This window comes from Hydractinia symbiolongicarpus, chromosome 11 (genome assembly GCF_029227915.1).
Source record: "Hydractinia symbiolongicarpus strain clone_291-10 chromosome 11, HSymV2.1, whole genome shotgun sequence".
Lineage (NCBI taxonomy): Eukaryota > Metazoa > Cnidaria > Hydrozoa > Anthoathecata > Hydractiniidae > Hydractinia > Hydractinia symbiolongicarpus.
In genome coordinates, this window is record NC_079885.1 from 17,425,963 (window position 1) to 17,446,527 (window position 20,565).

General features: G+C 36.0%; 1 protein-coding gene across 1 annotated transcript; it reads left to right on the forward strand.

The window, feature by feature from the left end:
* Nucleotides 1-10,658: 10,658 nt before the first annotated feature.
* LOC130614255 (innexin-5-like) lies at nucleotides 10,659-17,759 on the forward strand. The gene is made up of 5 exons (XM_057435673.1): nucleotides 10,659-11,545; nucleotides 13,878-14,113; nucleotides 14,441-14,819; nucleotides 16,018-16,243; nucleotides 17,310-17,759. Exons 1-5 carry the CDS (start codon nucleotides 11,374-11,376, stop codon nucleotides 17,446-17,448), a joined length of 1,152 nt encoding a protein of 383 aa, XP_057291656.1. The 5' UTR covers nucleotides 10,659-11,373; the 3' UTR covers nucleotides 17,449-17,759.
* Nucleotides 17,760-20,565: the final 2,806 nt, after the last annotated feature.

Sequence of the window (20,565 nt, forward strand, 5' to 3'; positions counted from 1 at the left end):
TTCCTTCGATTCCTTATTATCCATTATACCTGGCTCACCATTGTTAGTACAGTTTATGCTAAAGTTATGTCACAAATCCTCAAGTTGCAGTGGTAATCTTGCCGTAAATTGGAGCTAATTCTTTACTGAAAAATGTTTTAATTAAATTTTTTTTAATATCCTGTTCAGCAGAAGCGTTTATTAAAAGGAGGGTTTAAAAAAGGAAATGTTTACAAATTGCGAGGGAGGGCATTCATTGAGAGAGCGTTTAGTAGAAGCATTAAGGTATAAATATTTCGTGGCCTTCGCTGGTCATAATTACAGGCATTTTAGTCAATGTATTTACAAATACTTGTATGCAATTAAAACGTAAACATAAGCCAATAAGAATAGCTTTCGTTATCATCGAAGGCACAGTTTAATAAAGAAGAGTAGGTGCCACGCAAAATTCGTTTTTGAATCATTTCTTTAATTGAAAGTGTCATTTAATAGATAGCTTTACCTTCTGATAGGGAATAGTCGCAAGACGCAGAAAGTCTCGCCTACATTGTAAAAATTAATTTGCTGTTATTATTATTAATAGATTATTTTATTAATTGCCTCTTCTCAGAAAAAACTTTGTTGTTGTCTAGCACGAACTTTGTACGTATAGAAATGCATTATTTTGATGGTTTTAATAACTTATTCTTATCTATATATAAAATTATATATTATATTATATTATATATTTTACATTGGCACATAAAAAATATTTGCGATTGTAAAAGTAAAAACGATTGATTGAGTAATTGGTGGTGAAGATGTTTTCAAATATGAATATGCGTGATGTTGCTTATTCTCTTCTCGTAACTTTTCATCTCGCATGTCAATCTGATCAAAATAGCACATGTCGCCCTTGAAAATCAAATGAAAATTCTCTTTATTTTGCAACCTTGTTTTTACGTGTCTTTTTCAATCGTCGTTGTAAATGTCGAAATAACGGAAATTGTGACGGAACGGAACAAACAAAACATAACCTGATTTGTTATCTGCAAACTATTCTTTTGTTTTTATAATGTTCCCCGTTTCTATCCACAAGACCAGAAAACAACTGTCAGTTTGGATCAGAACGGGGAATATCAAATCAAGATTGTCATTTCCATGGTTCCATTTCATTTTTGAGTGAAAATTTTTTTTTTTTTTCATAAAAAAGTGGGAAGTAACCATTTGGTTATTGTTATTTTATTTGTTTATCTTCAGATGAGTAAAGCAGGTGATCCAAGACTTGGCGATCTTTTGAAATTATCTGAAAGTGGTGTGGTAAAGAAGTTTAAGGTTGCTATACTTGGATATCCCTGTGACATTGGAGTGGCGCGAAATGGTGGTAGAGTTGGTGCAAAACACGGACCAGAAGCATTGCGTAAAAGGCTACCGAAACTTGGTCCACTTATTAACCCGGAATTCAATGTGGATTTACGTAATATTCAATTGGTTGATCAAGGCGATCTTACTGTCAGTGAAAATTTAGAGAAAAACCATCAAACGCTATCCAGTACTGTGCAGTCTTTGTGTGAGCAAGGATATATATGTGTTATCGTTGGTGGAGGGAATGATCAAAGTTATTGCAATGCTAAAGGACTAATGAATTCAAAAAAGTCCGGTGATATTGGCGTCGTAAACATTGACGCTCATTTAGACGTGCGTCCTTTACTAGACGGCGACCAGGCGCATTCTGGTAGTCCATTCCGACAATTATTGGAGGATAACGTTTTCAAGGGGTCCGGCAAATTTTGTGAATTTGCTGTGCAGGGAAATCAATGCTCTGCTGACCATGCAGATTTTGTGACACGGCATGATGGAAAATTAATATGGTTGTCACAGCTGCGGGAAAGTACTGCAATGAAAGAGTTCCAAGATGTTTTAAATTGGTTTGGCGAAAAAGACACGTTTGTTTCTTTCGACATCGATTCAATTCAAGGTGCAGATTGTCCTGGTGTTAGCTGTCCACCTGTGATTGGTCTTACAGCACAGGAGGCTTTAAACATATGCCTCAAAGCAGGTCGGCATTCGAAGACTCGACTTCTTGATTTAAGCGAGTTTAATCCAGAAATTGAAGAGGATAGAACGGCAAGATTAGTGTCAAATATGATTTATTATTTCTTGATGGGTGTGTCATCCAGGTTTGTCAGCTGAGTATTCCCAACCTCAAGATTTATTTAAACAGACAACCCAGTTTTTAAAAAAAAGTTGTTCTTTTGTTTTAGTTTTTCTCAACAGAGGGCATCTCCGCTCTTCTTCTTGTTGTTTTACCTTTAAGAAATAAGAACAGGGACTATCTGCAACGATGTTGTCAAGAACTTTCAATTAAAAGGCTGTCGGTTTTAGGACAATTCGCCCCTGGATAATTTACCCCCACATAATTGCCCCCGTTAATCCCTCCTGAGTAATTAACCCACTCTCACGAAAAAAATATACTGCTACCTAGGATAACTCCACCCCCCTCCCTGGATAATTGTCCCCTAAATAAATCCCACCTAGGACCAATTCCCCTGAATAATTACCACGTTCAGTCCCTAGATTTAATAAGAATGTGTGCGTTTTTAGCCGATGAGCAATTTTTCAAAGGAGTTGACGCTGAAGTTGATATATTGACTTTAAGATCATATTCATCATTGAATTGGTGTGTATCAATTTTTAATTTTATCCGACATGTGAAAATGCCATTTTGGGGTGGTATTAATGTTACGGTCAAAATTATTTTTTACTTAATTTTAACTTAATTTTTTATTTTAACTATTAAGCCTTGTTTTCAAGCAAAGATCAATAAGTACAAAATTAAAAGACCTGTTGTAACAAGTTCGTTGTTTGCTTTATGATTCTAAAGATGTCACATCTATTAAGTTTTAGGTGAGGATTTCCAAAATCACATTTATTTTGTTTAAAAAAGTTAAGAAATTGCTGCGATGCATTAAAGAAAACTAATTCGGGAAAGGTGTATTATTGTTAATTATAATATAGATGGGTTTTACGAGTAAACGTCGTAACTCTACTTAACATGTTCTTAAGTTGTTTTCACTTTTTACCCAAATGTCAACTTGCCATCTCATTCTTTAACAACGAACCCATTAAACCTTGTGATTTGAAAACCTTACTTTTTACTAAATTCAGTTTTTAATGATAACATTGTTTATCATTATAACAATATAGATATTTTAAATCGTCACTGTTCGTTCTTGGAAAAAGCGTTCTTTCGTTTCTTTTAAGAAGTTTATCTTTTGCAAAATATGCTAAAACATTCAAACTGGCTGATCTGCGAATGACAAGGAAAATATCCAGAGTGGGATTAGCGGGTGACAATTATCTGGGAGAAAATAATCCTGGGTAGAATTGTCCTGTCGCCAAGCCTATCATATGATAAACGCGGCAAAATTTAAACGAAGGCGACAACGTGAAATAAAACCAAAACAAGTATGGCACTGTCAAAGTGAAACTGATGAAGAAACACAAAGCCTTTGAAATACACAAAATTTAACAAAAAAAAACTTGTATTCGCTTTTTTGCGTACTTTTATCAGTAACATTTCCTGTGACATTTTGACGTTCTGTTCACAACCTCAGAATTGTTTATTTTCGAGTCCATGGAAGAACGACAACGTTTACACTGATCTGCACATACGCGTTTAAAAAATAATATTTTCCCTGTTGTACATAGTCCGTCCTTGTTTCGTAAGGTCACTACTTTTTTACCGGACAAAAGTTTATTTTATTGAATATTTGATATGAATAAAATCTTGATGCTGTTCTTTTACATTGTGTTTATGTAAGTGTTTAATTTTGCGGGATAATATTAGTAAGACGGGGTAATACTAAGGCTGTGTCCTTTCTAGAGTAGGAGCTGTGAGTGACATGTTAGCGCGAACAACATCACTTCGCTTCTTTTAAAACCTTTACACACTTTTTTATAAGAACAATGAGGCTAGGATCAACCTCGATCCCAGGGCATGTAGCGTTTTTTTATATGAGGATAAAACGCGTACAAGGCACTGGTACAACAGAGAAAAGTAATGTATGCGTGACGTTTTCGATCGAAGATGGTGTTTTTGTGGCGGAAGTTTGTGAGCTTGGTTTACTTGATTTTTTGTAAAAAGCTACCTGTAGCTACTGTATACACTGTAAAATTTCAGAATGAATACAACCCTTAATGGATTTCTAGACATTTTGCGGTTTATGTTACATATAGTAAAACTACAGCACTTCTAAATATTATAGAATAATAATTTTACATCAGCTGCAAAAATAACAGATGAAAGATTGGGCACTTGGCAATGTTGAAGAAAATTTAGAGATCTTTAGAATGAACCCAACATTGGAATAAAATATTTGACAAAATATTAATATTTTTAAGGGTGTTACGATATATTTCGTCCGCAATACAGCTTTCCCGAGACCATGAGTCATACCTTTTTTAAACTCGTAAAATATGAATACCATATTTGAATTCAGCATAGTTTGTTTAATTTATGTGTAAAAGTTTAACTTGATACGCCAACAGAAAGTGCTATTTTGAGGAGATATACATCACAGTTAAAGTCTTCTTAATGCTCAAGTCACCATTTCTCGCCTCGTTTTCAAAAAGAGGTTGGACATGCCACAATACTTTAAATTAGAATAGCAGGTTGTTTACTTGCTGCATTGTTTCGAAATTTTCTTTGTTTATGACATTTTTGATAAGGAATTCAAATCTGTTGTCCGTTTTTCATAAAACTCAACAAAAAGTTGCGGCACATCAAAAGAATAAGTCTCGGGAAAGGTGTATTGCAAGTGATATTTTTAGGTCACACGTTAATTTTTTTAATGTTAGCAATTTTCACAAGAATTTTCTTTCACGCTTTTCACGCGAAATTATGTAACTGAGAAACATACGAAATAATTTTTGCCTGCAAAAAAAAACAGGAAATCCCTAAAATTTGTGAGCTTTTATCACCGAGTGAAAAAGAAATTATTAAAATTATTAAAAAGAAGAAAATGGGAACTCTGACTCCAAAATTGTAACCAAGGTTTATGTGTACTTGTGTAAAAGTTTAAGAGAATATATTCCTTAAAATATTTGATATATAGGTAATATTTTTTTGCAATTAGTGAAAATTAACACCCGTAAAACCTTAAATGTTACAAAAAATTCATCGCGAACCTCTCTAAAGCGGACACCATTGGTGCAAAAAAAAGTGTCCGTCTTATAGAGGTGTCCGCTTTATAGAGATTGTATCCAAAAATTACTTTCAGAGCAAAATTTGAAACATGGCTTTTTGTTTATATACGTTTTCCTTCGTTTTATTCCTTTTATGAGACATATAGTTTGATGAATGTGAACTTGTATTATTCATACGCTATACTGTTGTACAAACAAAAACAAATATCAACTAACAAATACATTGTGTTTTATAATCTACTCGAAGAAATCTCTTTTTGATATTTGAAGATCCTCCACTTTTCTATACCAGTTTGTTGGTATCGATAAAGGCGTTTATTACAAAAAAGTTAAAAAATGTGCGAAATAAAGATGAAAATAGAAATTTAACAAATGTTTTTTTTTCATGTGTCCGCTTTACACAGAGCTTTTTTAGGGAAAAAAGGTTATTTGGTGCGAAAAAAAGTATAAAGTGTCCGCCTTATAACTGTCCGTCTTAGATTTTCTAGTGAGAGTTTGACCTGAAATCAGTCTGTTCCAAGGAATAGTGTCAGTTATATAGAGGTGTCCGCTCTACACCATGTCCGCTTTAGAGAGATTGTATTTTCGACTCGCGAAAATATCTTCCCGCGAATACTATTATTGGGCACGAGGTTGTTCTTGAATGACTATGTCGAGAACAAGAGTAAAACGACAGACAGTCTTGTTCGTAGTAAAGTGGATTTAGTAAAAATAATGTCGTGGTGTCAGTTTCATTTGGCTGTTTCAAACTTTAGTTGCTATGGCGACACAAAAGTCAAAGCAAAGCTCTGAAGTGTTACTTAAAGTTGAGAGAAAATATTTCACAACATAAGATGTTATTGCATTAGGTACTATTAACCGGCTAATTCAAATATATTTCATAGAATTCTCCAAGATGGAGGGCGATTAGACAATCATTAAACCTGACGCATTCCGAAATAAAAACGCTTCTGATTGGTTAATAAGCTGTCCGGTGTATTTTTTAAATAAGCTGAAATCTTGCCAGAATAAAGCAAAACTGTCTCAAACTATGCCATTTTGTTCGGTTTTTTAGATCACGCTTCTCACGTGACTGCACTCCCCCGTTACAAGTTGATTAATTTTCAAACACCACAAGACGATGATTTACGAGAACTTCTAACAACATTTAATTTCACATTAAAAGGGATAAATTAATTCAAAAGAACAAAAGAAATTGGAAGCTATTTTTTTTACATTAATAATCAGAGAAAAGATTAGTATTAATTTGACAACAACAGTCATATTTGCAAGTTTTTTTCTATGAAGTTTTATGAAGTTGGTTGAAGCTTTTTTGTGTGGAATATTTTTGTTGATGTTTACAGTGGCATGATACACACCTTTTGTATGACAAATAAGAAATTTGGTTTCAGCTTGAGGTGTTTATATTTTATTTACATTTCAGCCGGAAACGTTCTTGTTTTGTTCTTTACTTTGTTCTTTATTTTTAGCAGTTTTTTCTTTTATTTTGTAGTACATTACGAATATTTGCAACCCAAAATCTAAGTAGAAGTTTTGAAAAACGATCGGTTCTGCAAGACTTCAGCCCATAAAAAAAATTTGTTGTGTTTGTTTTTTTAGAAAGAAGAATAAATCAATAAAATCTCAGCCTCCCATTGTCTTATTTTTCTTATTTTATGCTATTTTTAGCTTCAATAATTTATATATTGTTCATCGTGTGTATCCTACGTATCGATGGATACCTGTGTACATTGCGTGCACATCACTATTAACAACGCTTCTTCGAAACCCCTACCCCCACACATCTTCGCATCGAAACATTCTCCACCTCGTACCCTCTGTTCATTATATCTATCCTGGATATCAAGGGACACTGTCTGCATCATGTGTACACCACTATTAACAACGCTGCTTCGATACTTTTTTGAGTCATCCCCCCCATCCCCTGCACACCTCCCCACATCAACACATCTCCCGCTCCATACCCTCTGTTCATTGATCATATCCTGGGTATCGACTGTATCATGAGTATCGATGGATACCTATGTACATCAAGCGCACATCGCTATTAAAAAGCTGTTTTGAGGGTAATCTTAGCCATGCATAAATTGAGTAGAGAGTTTAAAGTCTGTACTCAAAAAGTTGATGCTTGTGAAGGGGTTTATTATAGGCATAAAATATGTATATTCCAGATAAGTTCAAAACTCAATACATGTGCAAAAAAGGCTGTAGCGCTATGGTGCGTACCAGAATATTTTAAAACCCAAGAATCCCTAATGTGTTTGACTATGTCCCAGATAACTTGAAGACATGTGCAACAAGGTTGTTGGGTCCTTATTTCCTTGAGTAGGTTCCAGACTAGTTTCTTTCAAGCTGATCTCTATCGCAAACGGAAGGCACAGAAATATCGAGTCAATAGTGAACTACTCCCGGTAGCATGGCACCCGAACAGAGCCGAAGATTGAGGCTTTCTAAAAAAAAAGAACGCAGTGTGTAAATCTGCACCAAGAGATTAGCACCTGCAACAATGACATGGTTCACATCGAATCCTCATAGACACTGTCTTATGCGAAGTGGATGAGGAAAAGCTGCCAGTGATTCGATGCCAGTACAAAAAACTCATAACGAGCCTCAACACACTAAGGGAGAGGTATCCTGATATGATCGTAAGAGGAACAAGAATGTGATGATCCAAATGGAAGATGTTTAGGGCACGGACAACTTTTACAACAATCATTTTACACTACCTAGTGAAGATGGCTCTTTGAGAACCACAAAAAATATCGAAAATTTACCACTCTTTTACATAATCCGGAGGTATCTCTACGCCTTTAGGAATCTGCATTAGTTCTCCGAAACGAAACTACGCTTGGGACCACTTTAGAGGTAGTAGAGCACGCGGTTGTTGGGCTCTGTTATAATATGATACAGTCTATGCGTTTTCTTGCTCCAAAAGGCATCTGTTGCACGTCTTTTCTGATCCCCATAGTCTCCTACTTTAGGCAGGTAGAGGGAAAGACAATCTTCTCGTGGGGGCTTCTCCTCCGGGTACTCTTAGCAAGGGGTACCTCCTCGAACTTGATTGCTTTCGAAGGCGTCATGCCAGTCATGGCTGTCCTGGTTTTTTGAGAATCTTCACTGTAGAGCACAGGTATTTTACCCATTTTCTACTAGCCTCCTCTTGTGCATCGTGTGGCTTAAAGAGTCTTTCCTCAAGGACATCGTTAAACGACTCTACAAAGGCAGTGAAAGTATGATGACATTTCGTCGTAGCCCGCCGTATCTCTACGCCTTTACCTTCTAGCAGCTTTGTCACATCTGACTTGAACTCGACTCCGTTATGTCATTGGAAAGTCTTGTGGTAACGTAGAGGTCCCGCTTTGTAGATATCCTTAATCATTTTCGCAACATCTGCAGCTTTTTCCTTCTTAAAGGTCTCGCAGCTTTATGGCTTGACGCAACATTAATTTCCATCAAGATATCTTTGTACATGTTTCCATATACTTTGTAATGTGGCATATACATCAGATCAAGTTGCTTTGTAACGTTGAAGTGAAGGTGTTCGATTCTTTTTGGGCCTTGAATTGCGATTCCAGATCTGCTGCGCGTACCCATAATCATTATCGCAGATTTCGGACAAGTTGATATTGCTGTAGAACGCCTCTCTCGGTCTCATCGAAGCGCTTCTAACAATCAATGTATTCATAGGGGTACACTCGCCTTTGAAGCATCATTCTAAAGATCATTTTTATTAAAAAACTATGCCATGTATGGTAGGTTCGACTTTAGTTCCTCTTTTTCCAGCTACTTGGTGCTCACCAACTTACAATTCCTGTACCTAAAGCCAGCGATGTAGTCGCTTGATATCTCCTCAAATTTCATACGCTCCATTTTGCAGCTCTAACGCTTTATTACACTAACACCTGTACCGCTAAGGTTATTTGATAGCTTGCCTAAATTCGATGGGATAAATGTACAACTATCAATGAGCCTCAGCTCTATCTTCTTAAATACTAATAAAGTGATTGAGATGTGCTTAGGGATATTATATTTAAGATTGCATTCGTTGTACGCCGCGTCTTGGTAGAGACCTGTGTAGGGAGAGTGGTCTCGGATATAGAGATTCTTTGCAGGGTCATTGAATTGCATTGAAAGCGTGCATAGATTTGAGACAAACATACATCGCATTGTGTTTTCTTGGATGTCGCACTGCCCAGCAGCCTTGAGAGACTTTTTATGCATGTGCTGTGCGTCGTCGCAGCGTGTCGACGTTTTTTTCAGTAATGCTCCTTTTCGTTATGAATAGAATGTTCACCACAATGTCTGAGTTGTCCTTCTCGCAGCTAGAGATCTTGCTGATGGTCAGGAGGAACTTTAGCCGTCCCCAGTTATACCGATCTTCAAACCTGCGTAGTTTAGATATGCATCCAGGATGAGCGCCGATCTCTTTATGATGAAGTGCTGCATTAACGCTCCACCTGAAACACTCTTAATTAATGATAGCTTTCTCCAGGCAGCCACCTCTATGTTCGAAGATTCTCTTGTAAGCCTTAGCCTACGGAAGTCGATGTTCTGTGGTAAACCCGCTCTGTGGTACGGCCGGATGCTCTACATACTTCTTGATCTGCGCGAACATGACATCCAGCACATCATCTACATTGCTGGCCTGAAAAATGTAGGTTAGATTTTCTCTCCTTCAGGTCTACTGCGTCAGGCTCAACGGCCACTATCTTCTTCTTCTACATCAGCCATATAGACACCTGTACCTTGGCAGATTCCATGTCCTTTACTTGTTCTTCGATCAGTATCATGACGTTGGGTCTCACCATTGCAATACACACGTTAACGTCAGTTTTTTCAATGCCAGGGACTCGAAAGCATCCGAAGGTCTTGCGCAGCGCATGCTTATGTTCTTAAGGTGTGAGGTCAACATCTTCCTCTAGTCTCGTATGGACTTTAGATACTTTCAACATAGTTTTCTTCTTTAACTTCATCATGAAGGTTGGGTGTCCCCAAGGCGCTGCCTGCTCTGTTGTGTAGGGACATGATTCTGTCCCTATAAAACATGACTTTGCTCTTAAAGCTTCTATAAGCGCCTTTGACTTGCTTTTTACAACCTTCCGACTTTTCACTATCTCCTGCTTCTGAAATACATTCATGGTTTCAGGTATGCAGAATATTGTCACAAGCTTGACAGGATTCTTTCCTGTACCTGCTGATCCTTGTGGTCTCTGTGGTCTAATCTAAAAAAGCGACAAGATCGGCGTTGTGTAGCCTGTAATAATCGCTTAGCCCACAACATTTAGCAATGCCGCGTAATGAATCTAAATAGATTATTCATCTTGCGACTTAATTACTGAATTTATTTTTTGATAACGATGTGCGCGTGATGTGTACATCACGCGCACATCGTTATCAAAAGGAACATGTTATGGTATCCATAGGTGAGGTACATGTTATGGTATCCATAACATGTACCTCACGGAGGGCACGGGGATGCGTTGATGTAGGGAGGTATGCGGGGGATGTGCGGAGGATGACTAAGAATAGCATTGTATCAGCGTTGTAAATAGGTATCCATCGATACCCAGGATACACGCGATGAACAGAGGATAGGAGGCGCGGGATGTATCGATATGGGGAATGTGCGGGTGATGTGTGCGCGCTGTTCAAGAACGAACATATACCTGGGGACAAGGCTGAGGATTTTAAAAAATTATTCTTATAAGAAAGCGTGTTCTAAGAATAATGCTGAGGTAGGTTCTTTATAGATCGTTTATCACCCGAAGTTGACGAAAAATTTGTTTATTTTATAAGCAACTAAAGATTTTGGTCAGATCTCAAGCTGCACATATTTCAGTAAATATCTACAATCGTGTGTTTAATTTTTGGGGAAATGGTTGTTTTTTTGGCCATTTATCGAAATGCTAGAACGGCATCGCCTGACAAATGCTCCGCAGTCGAAAGGCTATAAAAGTTCTACTTATGTGAAGGGTAGGTAAGGAGCGTTACAAATGCGCTAGTCGCGGTTTCTGCGATTTCCACATTGTATACTAACGTGAAGGGCCGGAAAGTTCCAAAAATTTTCCATGTTGTCGTCGACAAGATAATTAAACTTTGAGATTTCGGATCTAACCAAATAACCCAACATCCTAAGTCATTGCTTATGGGTATGATCTTATACAAGCAGAAAAATTGAAATTGATTAAGACTGCAGAAACGAACAAAATGGTGAATGTAGCTACGGACTTGACGAAGATGTTAAAAATCAACATCAAATCAAGATTTGATAGCCACACAGACCAGTACAACAGGATATTTATGGTCAAGCTGCTTCTTGTGTGTTCTATTATCATGGGGATTAGCTGGTACTCAGACTCCATAAATTGTATTGTGCCAGGTATGTATCATTACTATTTTCAGATCGGAAAATCCACAAGGCTTGGCTCTGTTTTCACGAAAGTTTTACGCGGACAGGAAAAATATCATTTGTTTAAAGTGAGGACAGAGCATCTTTTAAAGAAGAATAAACCAATTTTTTTAATGGTATATGCTTTGCAACTAAGAGTCATTTCTCCAAGGACATTTTCGACGTATGTTGCTCCTTGCTACAACAAAAATGTGTTAGCTAATTCTGAATGATTGTAGTTTTAACAAAGCTTTTTTCTGTTAAAGGTAGAAATTATGTAAACGAGGCAGTATTGATGCATAATTCATTCGAAGAACAACAATAAGTGGTGATATACCTTGATTGTAGGATTTCATGTTTCATTTAATTGTAACGAGGAGTATAATGCTTACGAAAAGTTAATTACATTAAAGCGTTTATAGCTAGGTATAGAATCATTATATGCAATTAAGGCACACGCTCATCAAAGTAATTAATAGAATTCGCATTTAGCCGTTTGTCTCGTTTACCCAAAGTTAAAACTCGCTAAATTTTCTCCACGTTAATATTTTTCGGCATTCCCTTATGCCGAAAAATATTACCGTGGAGAAAATTTAGCGAGCTGCAGCCTTCATACTTATATTCATAAATAACGCCTGATTTTGAAAAATGATATATTTTGAATCCTCGCAAATCCATGTAATCGAGATGTTACTTTCTAACGACCTTTAGAATGGGCTTCCGTGAATAAAGAATGAACTTTTTTAAATCTTCAATTTTCAATTCTACAAGCTCAAATGCTTTTAGTAGTTATGTATTGTTGTAATAGTAAAGAAGCTCTCAACGGATCACACTTGCCCATAAGGAACAAAATGTAATTGACCTGTTTGATATGTATGTACCTGCATCATTTAAAGCTTGTTCACCTGCTCTGTCCCGGGCTATAAGAAATAAATGACCAAACTAGGTACCCCAAAAATAGCCCTCATATTCACCCATAGAGAACAAGATAGAAAATTTGAGATAAAACAAAATAGCAACCAATAAAGGAGGGAGCTTAGTGAAATTTGCTAAAAGTCAGCTAGGCCTCAAGTGTCCCAAAATCGGCTCACAAACTTACTCATAAAGAACAAAATTAGGATTTTGCACGGCAGTTCTATAACCTTTGAAGAGTCAAGCCACACAACTTTAAAAGTTGGGGCTCACCCATGGTCAGCTGCCCCCTTTTGTCCTGATCTCTGAAGCTCTGAAGTGGGTCACTTCACAAAAATTTGCGATTCCAGTTTTAAATTTCCAAATTTTCACGATTCCAAATTTAAATTTCCAAATTTTCACGATTCCAAATTTATATGAGATAACACCAACAAAGATTATATAAAACGAAAAAACCTCACCATCAATGAAGCCATTATATCACACAAAAAATGGTTCCAAATCCAGACTTTTCATGATAGTAATCGAATTTTTAAAGACTTTTTGCAAACAAATTTATTTAAAACATTACAGAATTTGTAATCATAACTAATATTAAATATGTGTTTATAAAACAAAAACATCCACATGAATCCTGCTGAAATCGATTAATGTCTTTTTCAAGGTTTTTTTTAACGAAAGTTGCAACTGACTTTATTATGATTCTACATAGTAAAATTGTAAGGTTTAATGCAATGTTTTCCTGGCTAAGCTTTAGCGAGCCACTATAGCGCTTCAGAGATCAGGATCAAAAATGATAGCTGACTAGGGAAAAGCATCGGTTATTATTTAGGTAAGTTTTTGCGTATTCTAATCCACAACAGCTATATCTATGCGTGTGACAAATTTTAGCCATGTTTCTAATGGGGGATCCTCTGACTCACAGAGCTTCAGAGATTAGGACTAAAGATCTGATCATGGGTGAGCACCGACTTTTAAAGAAAGTTTTTGTGTGGCTTGACTCGTCAAAGGTTATAGAACTGCCGTGCAAAATTCTAATTTTGTTCTCTATGAGTAAGTTTGTGAGCCAATTTGGGAATATTTAGGGTCTTGCTGTCTCAAATTCTCTATCTTTTTTTGATGGGTGAATATGGGGTCCATTTTGGGGTACCTAGTTTTGTAATTTATTCCTTATGACCCCATAGGCAAACCAGCTGATCAAGCCTAAAATGATGCACCAGGTGCATACATATCAAACAGGTCACGCATTGATTCCAGTATAGATATATTTATATCAAACTGAAGCTGTTAAACCTGTATAAATATGATTAATAATAATAATATCAATTTCGATCAAGAAGATTTTTGTTCCTTATAAATAAGTATAATCCTTTGAGACCTCCTGTACTGTAACGTTGCTTCATTTTTTTAGATTCGCACAAAATCGATGAAAAATTTGTTTCGTCTGCATGTTGGATACAGGGTGTATATGTATTCAAAGAGTTGCAAGACAAACAAGAAATGGTGGCTTACTATGGCTTGCCAAAAAGGATGAGCGATGATGGGCTGTATGGAAACAGATATTTCTGTTCTATTGAAGAAGAAGATAAATATAAAATGTTATCAAACAGAAAATGTGTTGCCATGAAAAAGACCTTTTATTTACAAGTACGTTTGTAGTTTTCGCTTTTTCTTAACACGTTTTTTTATGGAAACATTTTTATGAACCCCGGGATCAGCGTGAAAAATTTAGGAAGTCTTTAGTAAGTTTGGGCTCAAAATATCTGAAGTTGAAAGGTTAATTAAGGCTAAAAAATAACCCTGGCACTAACTCTTTTCATTTTGATCAAAAATTGAGGAATGCTTACAGAATTTAGAGGCTGGAAATGGCAGTTTATTCAAGGAATTCTGAATCCGCCTTCAGATTAAGACTAAATAAAACCCGTATGTAAGCTAAACAATTTGATATACACATTACATGATATTACGTTTTAGTATCAATGGATGCCATTTCTTACTGCAGCGCTAGCTATTCTTTACTACCTACCTTACGTCTTCCAACGAACTGTTAATAGCGAGTTTTTAACATTAACAAAAAGCATTAAAGAAGAATCACCTGATGCGACAAAGATTGCTCAGTATTATTTTGATAGAACAAGCAGAACTGTCGGTTGCTGCGGAACCTTTTTGAAGGTGTTGTTGAATTTACTTATAAAAATGATGTACATTGTGGTGAATGCGTTCATCTTTTACGCGTTGAATTACCTGTTTAATGGTGATTTTTATTATTATGGAACACAGTGGTTAAAATGGATGCGACATAATAACACAATTGCGTATGACTACATGGGCTTAAGAGATTTCCCTAAGCCAGGTAATTGACCTATTTTTATTCTTGTTGGAGTAATGTAGTGCAAACTAAACTGATGATGAGGATATATTTTAATGATAGAATGTCTCAAAAAGCTCATATTTTATTAACCTAAAAACCTGTAAAATCGTCTTTATCCGTTAGAATTTCATAAGTATTTTTTTGTTAGTACAACGATAATCTTTTGTATTCTCAGTCGAGGATTACTTTTTAAGTGTGATAGGAAAACACGATGCACATAATATCTCATGCTTAAGTGTTGCTTACTTTTTGCTTATTGATCATCTGCTTGGAAAAACCAGATTCCCATGTTTTTACACTCGGTGGAAAAACCAGATTCACATGTTTTTACACTCGTTGGAATAGACCAGACCAGATTCACATGTTTTAACACTCGGTTAGATTGGATTGACCAGCCCATAGCCCACATCGAGGATTTCACGAGAAGTTTGGAAACTATGTCCCTGTGTTTTATTAATCCTCCTTGTTTGTTCTGTCACCGACAAGTAGCTTTGTTTTATGAAGAATTTAAGCCCTGTACTACTTATTTAAAAAACTATGTATTGTAAAAACTATAAAACATTACGTACGAAATAAATGGCTTGACCCCTGCCCCAACATACACGCAACCAGAGCACCGTTTATCCTCCTTCCTTCCGTACATAACTTTACCATTCACCTCCACCATTTTATCTTGCTATATCCTGGTTGTTGATTCTGGTAATTCTAAAATCAGTAATAGTGGCTGTACCACTATCAAACTTGAAGGGAACTTATAAAAATCGGAAAAATTTTGGATTCAGGCGTGTTAGCAAGAAAAACTACATTTTCCGTATAAAAAATAAAAAAGAGGAAAGAAAAAAATCATGACAATTTCCAAAGAGTTTTTTCCCCTTTTTGTGGAACACCTTCTGTCCCTTTAAATATCTCCGCGTAATTAAGATAACACCTTACCCCTGACTTGCGTAAGTATAATCGATGGCTGCGTTTTGTATCGTTTTACCACAGTAATATTATTGCGTATTATGATGTTATTATTAATGTTATTGTTTTTTTCATGTAATGTTTCGGTATGCATTAAAAAATGTTTTAAGCATGCCAAATATTCAACTGTTTATAGGACGAACTCAAAGTTTTGAATTAACTTGAACCACTCAACTATAATCGATATCTTCTTACTTTCATATTGCTCAAATTTCAGGTAATGAACTGCTTCCACCTTTTGGCTACTGTGAACTGTACGAAGTAGCCAAAGAAAAGGTAGAAAGGCGTGCTAACCAACATAAGTTTATTTGCGAAATGTCTCAAAATGTTTTATATCAATACTGTCTCATCGTGTTATGGTTTGCCATCCTTCTTGGGATTGTATTGTCTGTCATCGGCTTCTTATTTCTGCTCATGCATTACCTATTTGGAATTTGCATCAGGTAAGGAAATATGTCAAATAAAATGTGTTTTTTATAACGGTTTTGTAGGATACGCCTGTCTTTTGCGTTGAGGCGGTGCTAAGAGATGGTCTCCATTTTATTGTTCTTTGCTGCAGTTTTCAACGTTAAGAAGTTGAGAGCTACGACCAAGAACGCTATAATGGAAACCAGCCCAAAGTTAATGCCTTCCTTTTTCACGTCAGGCCTTAAGGGGGATTTTCACGAAACGAATTAAACAGCGAATTCGACGGCGAATTGTATCTGAGCATGCGCAGTTTTGTTTGTTTTGATTTTGCATCGAACTGCGCATGCTCAGATACAATTCGCCGTCGAATTCGCCGCTTAATTCGCTTAGTGAAAATCCCCCTTTAAAGGGGCTACGAACTGGTTAAAATGCTCACATTCCGCATATCCCGCGCACATATTAAAAATCCGGCAAACGCGTTTTGCGCAAATGAACAGACCAGCGCACTTTGCTCGCTGGTTCAATATTTTTTTTGAAACGTACATTACAAAGGAATATTTCAGCAAGACTCATTCTGGATGAAAACATGACCAAGGCTGGAGAAGATAAAAAAATTCTAGATATATCTATATGTTTTAGTCTGTAAATTACATACATGCCGGAAAAATAGCCATTTTTGTTTTTCGCCGCCTCCAGCCCGACTTTTATGTAAGTCACTAAAGTCGAAAACCAACGGCCGTTCCGTAGCCCCTTTAACATGATCGCCCAGTTCTAAGGGACGGTTTCCATTATACATTATTTCTGGATAAACCTTCCAACGTTCGATATTTGTAAATTCGTATAAGAGTTTTTTTCTGACCAAGATGCCTGTTGAGACATATCAAATTCCAACTGAGAATATTGCAAAACCTTTTGCAAAACTTTGGAAACACAGGACCTAGGCATATTTAGTGCGAGTGTCATGAACTCTTTACTTTTTTACGCCTGATTTCTTTAGGCCAATCTTTAATTCACTCAAACTCTTATGAGCGGAGACTAAGAATTAACGCTAGGGTTACCTGTGACGGCCAACAGGTTGGAAACTTTTTTTTCTTTTTTCAGACAAAAGTATCAGTTCAAGAAGAAGCTGTATGGAATAGCATTAACATTTCGCGAATTGGAATATTTGGATTTCATCAGGAAAAAGAATGTTGTTCTATACGGAGAAGTTTTAATCAAATTGCGTGAATTAGGAAAATAGACATTTCTTTCCAATTTTTTGTTACTTTAACTACTGAACATAAGAAAATAGACATTTCTTTCCAATTTTTTGTTACTTTAGCTACTGTACATAAGAAAATAGACATTTCTTTCCAATTTTTTGTTACTTTAACTACTGTACATAAGAAAATAGACATTTCTTTCCAATTTTTTGTTACTCTAACTACTGTACATAAGAAAATAGACATTTCTTTCCAATTTTTTGTTACTTTAACTACTGTACATAAGAAAATAGACATTTCTTTCCAATTTTTTGTTACTTTAACTACTGTACATATTCGTAAATAGTTAGTACGATGTTTTTTTTTACTGTAACTATAGTTTTGAGTGGATGTAAATTGATACAATAATAAACGCTAAGTCTTTTAGCCAAAAAAAAAAAGATACTAGACTTTCAGTAATAGGACTTACTAAAGTTAATCCGCAAGCACTTTACGACGCATATTGCACTGCTTTTTAGAAGCAGAGCTATTAACAATCATAACAAAATCTTTTACAGGTTGAATTACAGCATAGTTTGCAACCACATCACTAACATAACCAAACCGACTTACAGTAGAATCTGCGACTGGTGAGCTAAAATTTTACAAATCTTCCGGTCAACAGTATAGACGACAACTTGACAATTTTGCAACTCTATTCTTAATAAGACTTGCTCGATTCTATTATTGACGATCCAGTAGAATGCAAAGGTATTATTTGATGAGCTATGCTAGATAATCCTTTAAATTTTCATTTCCAATTATGGTTTTAACGAGACGAATTTTGTTCAACTAATTCGAGCTCTAGGGGTTAAAGTACGAGTCGTTCCTTCCGAGGGACCGAGTTCAAGCACGCCATATTGATTATTCTCCAGCTTGTTCACCAAGCTGCGAAGCAAAGTTTTTTAAAGAGAAGAGAAATATTCAATTCGGTTAGTATAATTATTTAATGCCTAAATTTCAGTTCTATCAAGATGAAAATATCATCATGTTTTCTAGCCATGTGTAAATCTGAAAACAAAACAATTTCAAGATTTTTTTATGTTGCGGTTGTGGCACTCTAGCTAGCTCTTTAGCTACCTCTAATGGCTAAAGAATAAAAGTAGCCAAAATGCAGTTTTTGACTAACTAACAACAAAATTCTTAATCAATATTTCTTATGCTAAATGCAGTTAGTAGGTATCGACACCTCTTGTTACTGTCATGAAAACTTACTCCTCAAAATAAAATTGCTGAGTATTTTTTTTTAGCTGGATGGGGTAACGACAGGCTGTTTCCCGTGTTTTTATTTAAACCGAAGTATTATTAAAGTTTTTTTGGAAAATTACGCCTATACACATGTGCAACACCTGTACTAAGCGCTCACTCAATTGTTAGCGACAGATTGTTCGCGAGGCGGAATCTTTAAAATCGCCTTGAGCGATACAGATAGAGACAGCACAGCTAGGCTGGATGCACGGGGTTGTAATATTTAGGCCTTAGGCTAAAATATTTGCGCTATTTGTTATTACCTGAGAAGCCAATAGGAAAGCTTCGTTTCGTTTACAACTAATAAGAGTACAGATTGTAAATAATCTGATCTTCACGATCTTCTAGTATTCTACATTCCTTGGCCAAAGCTTTGGGCTATGACCAAAAGCATTTTGAATTCTTGTTGTACGAATCTTGTCCTTTGGCTGTGCCCATGGGGAATTTCTTTTAGGGTGGGCTTGCTGCTGGGAACTCCAGAGTAGTTTATATTATAGTATACTTGATATAAGGTAAGAATTTTTGTGTTTTGATTAGCTAGCTGGTGTTTTTTAGCTGATCTGCACATGTTTTTGTCTAGTCACCAAGAAGCTAGCTAAGCTATAGAATAGGTAAAGCTAGCTAGCTGCCAGAAAGCAAAGTTTTTTTTATTTGTATTAATAGTTAGCCAACTGGACGTAGGTAGCTATACCCCTTTTTTCTTTAGTTTTACAAGGGTTATAATTATCCATTTCGGTAACTTTCATATTTTTTATCTGAAATCTAGACACTTTGTTGAACGTGCTTGGTACATTCCCTAACCAACCAGAAGCATTTTAGGTACAAATTATTTTTCTCGATTGGATAATATTATACTTGAATTTTGTAAAATCACTTGTCCCTAGCTACAGTAACCCCATCATATAGTAGCTAGCTAGTTAGACATGTTTCATTATGACACAATGGTGTTTATACTTCCAGACCCCAAACGCAAATTGACACGCTAAAATATGCAGGCGATAGCTGAGCCATAGACTATTTTATTTCAAACTTTATATCAAAGATTTGTGTATTGCTCACTTATATTCGGCGATTCGGTTTGACGTCATAATAATTTTTTGGAGGTGAAAAGTTTTCGTATTTTAGGTGAAGAGAGTGCAGAGCTAGACACATTTTGGAGTTTTAAGAACAATGTTAGGAAGTTTAAGCACAGAGGTTTTTTGGGAGCAAATTCTAGATAGCTATGCATTATTTCCAGACAGATTTTTATTGCGGTTACCTTTCGTTAGCTAATTATTCTTCCATTTCCACATTTTTTAGCATTCTTCCCCGTACGAACTAGGTTTGTTTTTCCCCTGCGAAAATTTAAAAATTGCGGATGTAGCACAAATGTGATTCATCAATTAAGCAAAATATCAATCATCACTACAGCAACAAAGCTGAACCGAAAAGCCGAATACTATGTTTTAATCGTTTTTTACATCTATATCATAACAGGGACATGTATGTTTTTCCGTAAGCTGAATATCCAGACCAGATATATATATATATATATATTTATATACGTTTAGCCTTTCTAATTCACGACATCGTCGACATTGGCACAGGCGAATGCCCAGGTGTTAACAAAAATTACCGATTCACGTTGGCATGTTTTCGCCGACATGGGTCTTATTGCAGTTGGGTGTGACTAAATTTACATATATAAGTTTTAATCTCATTTTCTTATAAATTTCTCTCTAAATGTAACTGCGATTTGTGTATGGGAGCATACAATCACAAACGAAATATAAATTGCCAACATAAAACGGAGTTTGCTAACTTAGAGCAGGCAAATGGTAGTTCATGTTAGGAATTTTTTCCAACAAGAAATAAATTGAATTAGAAAG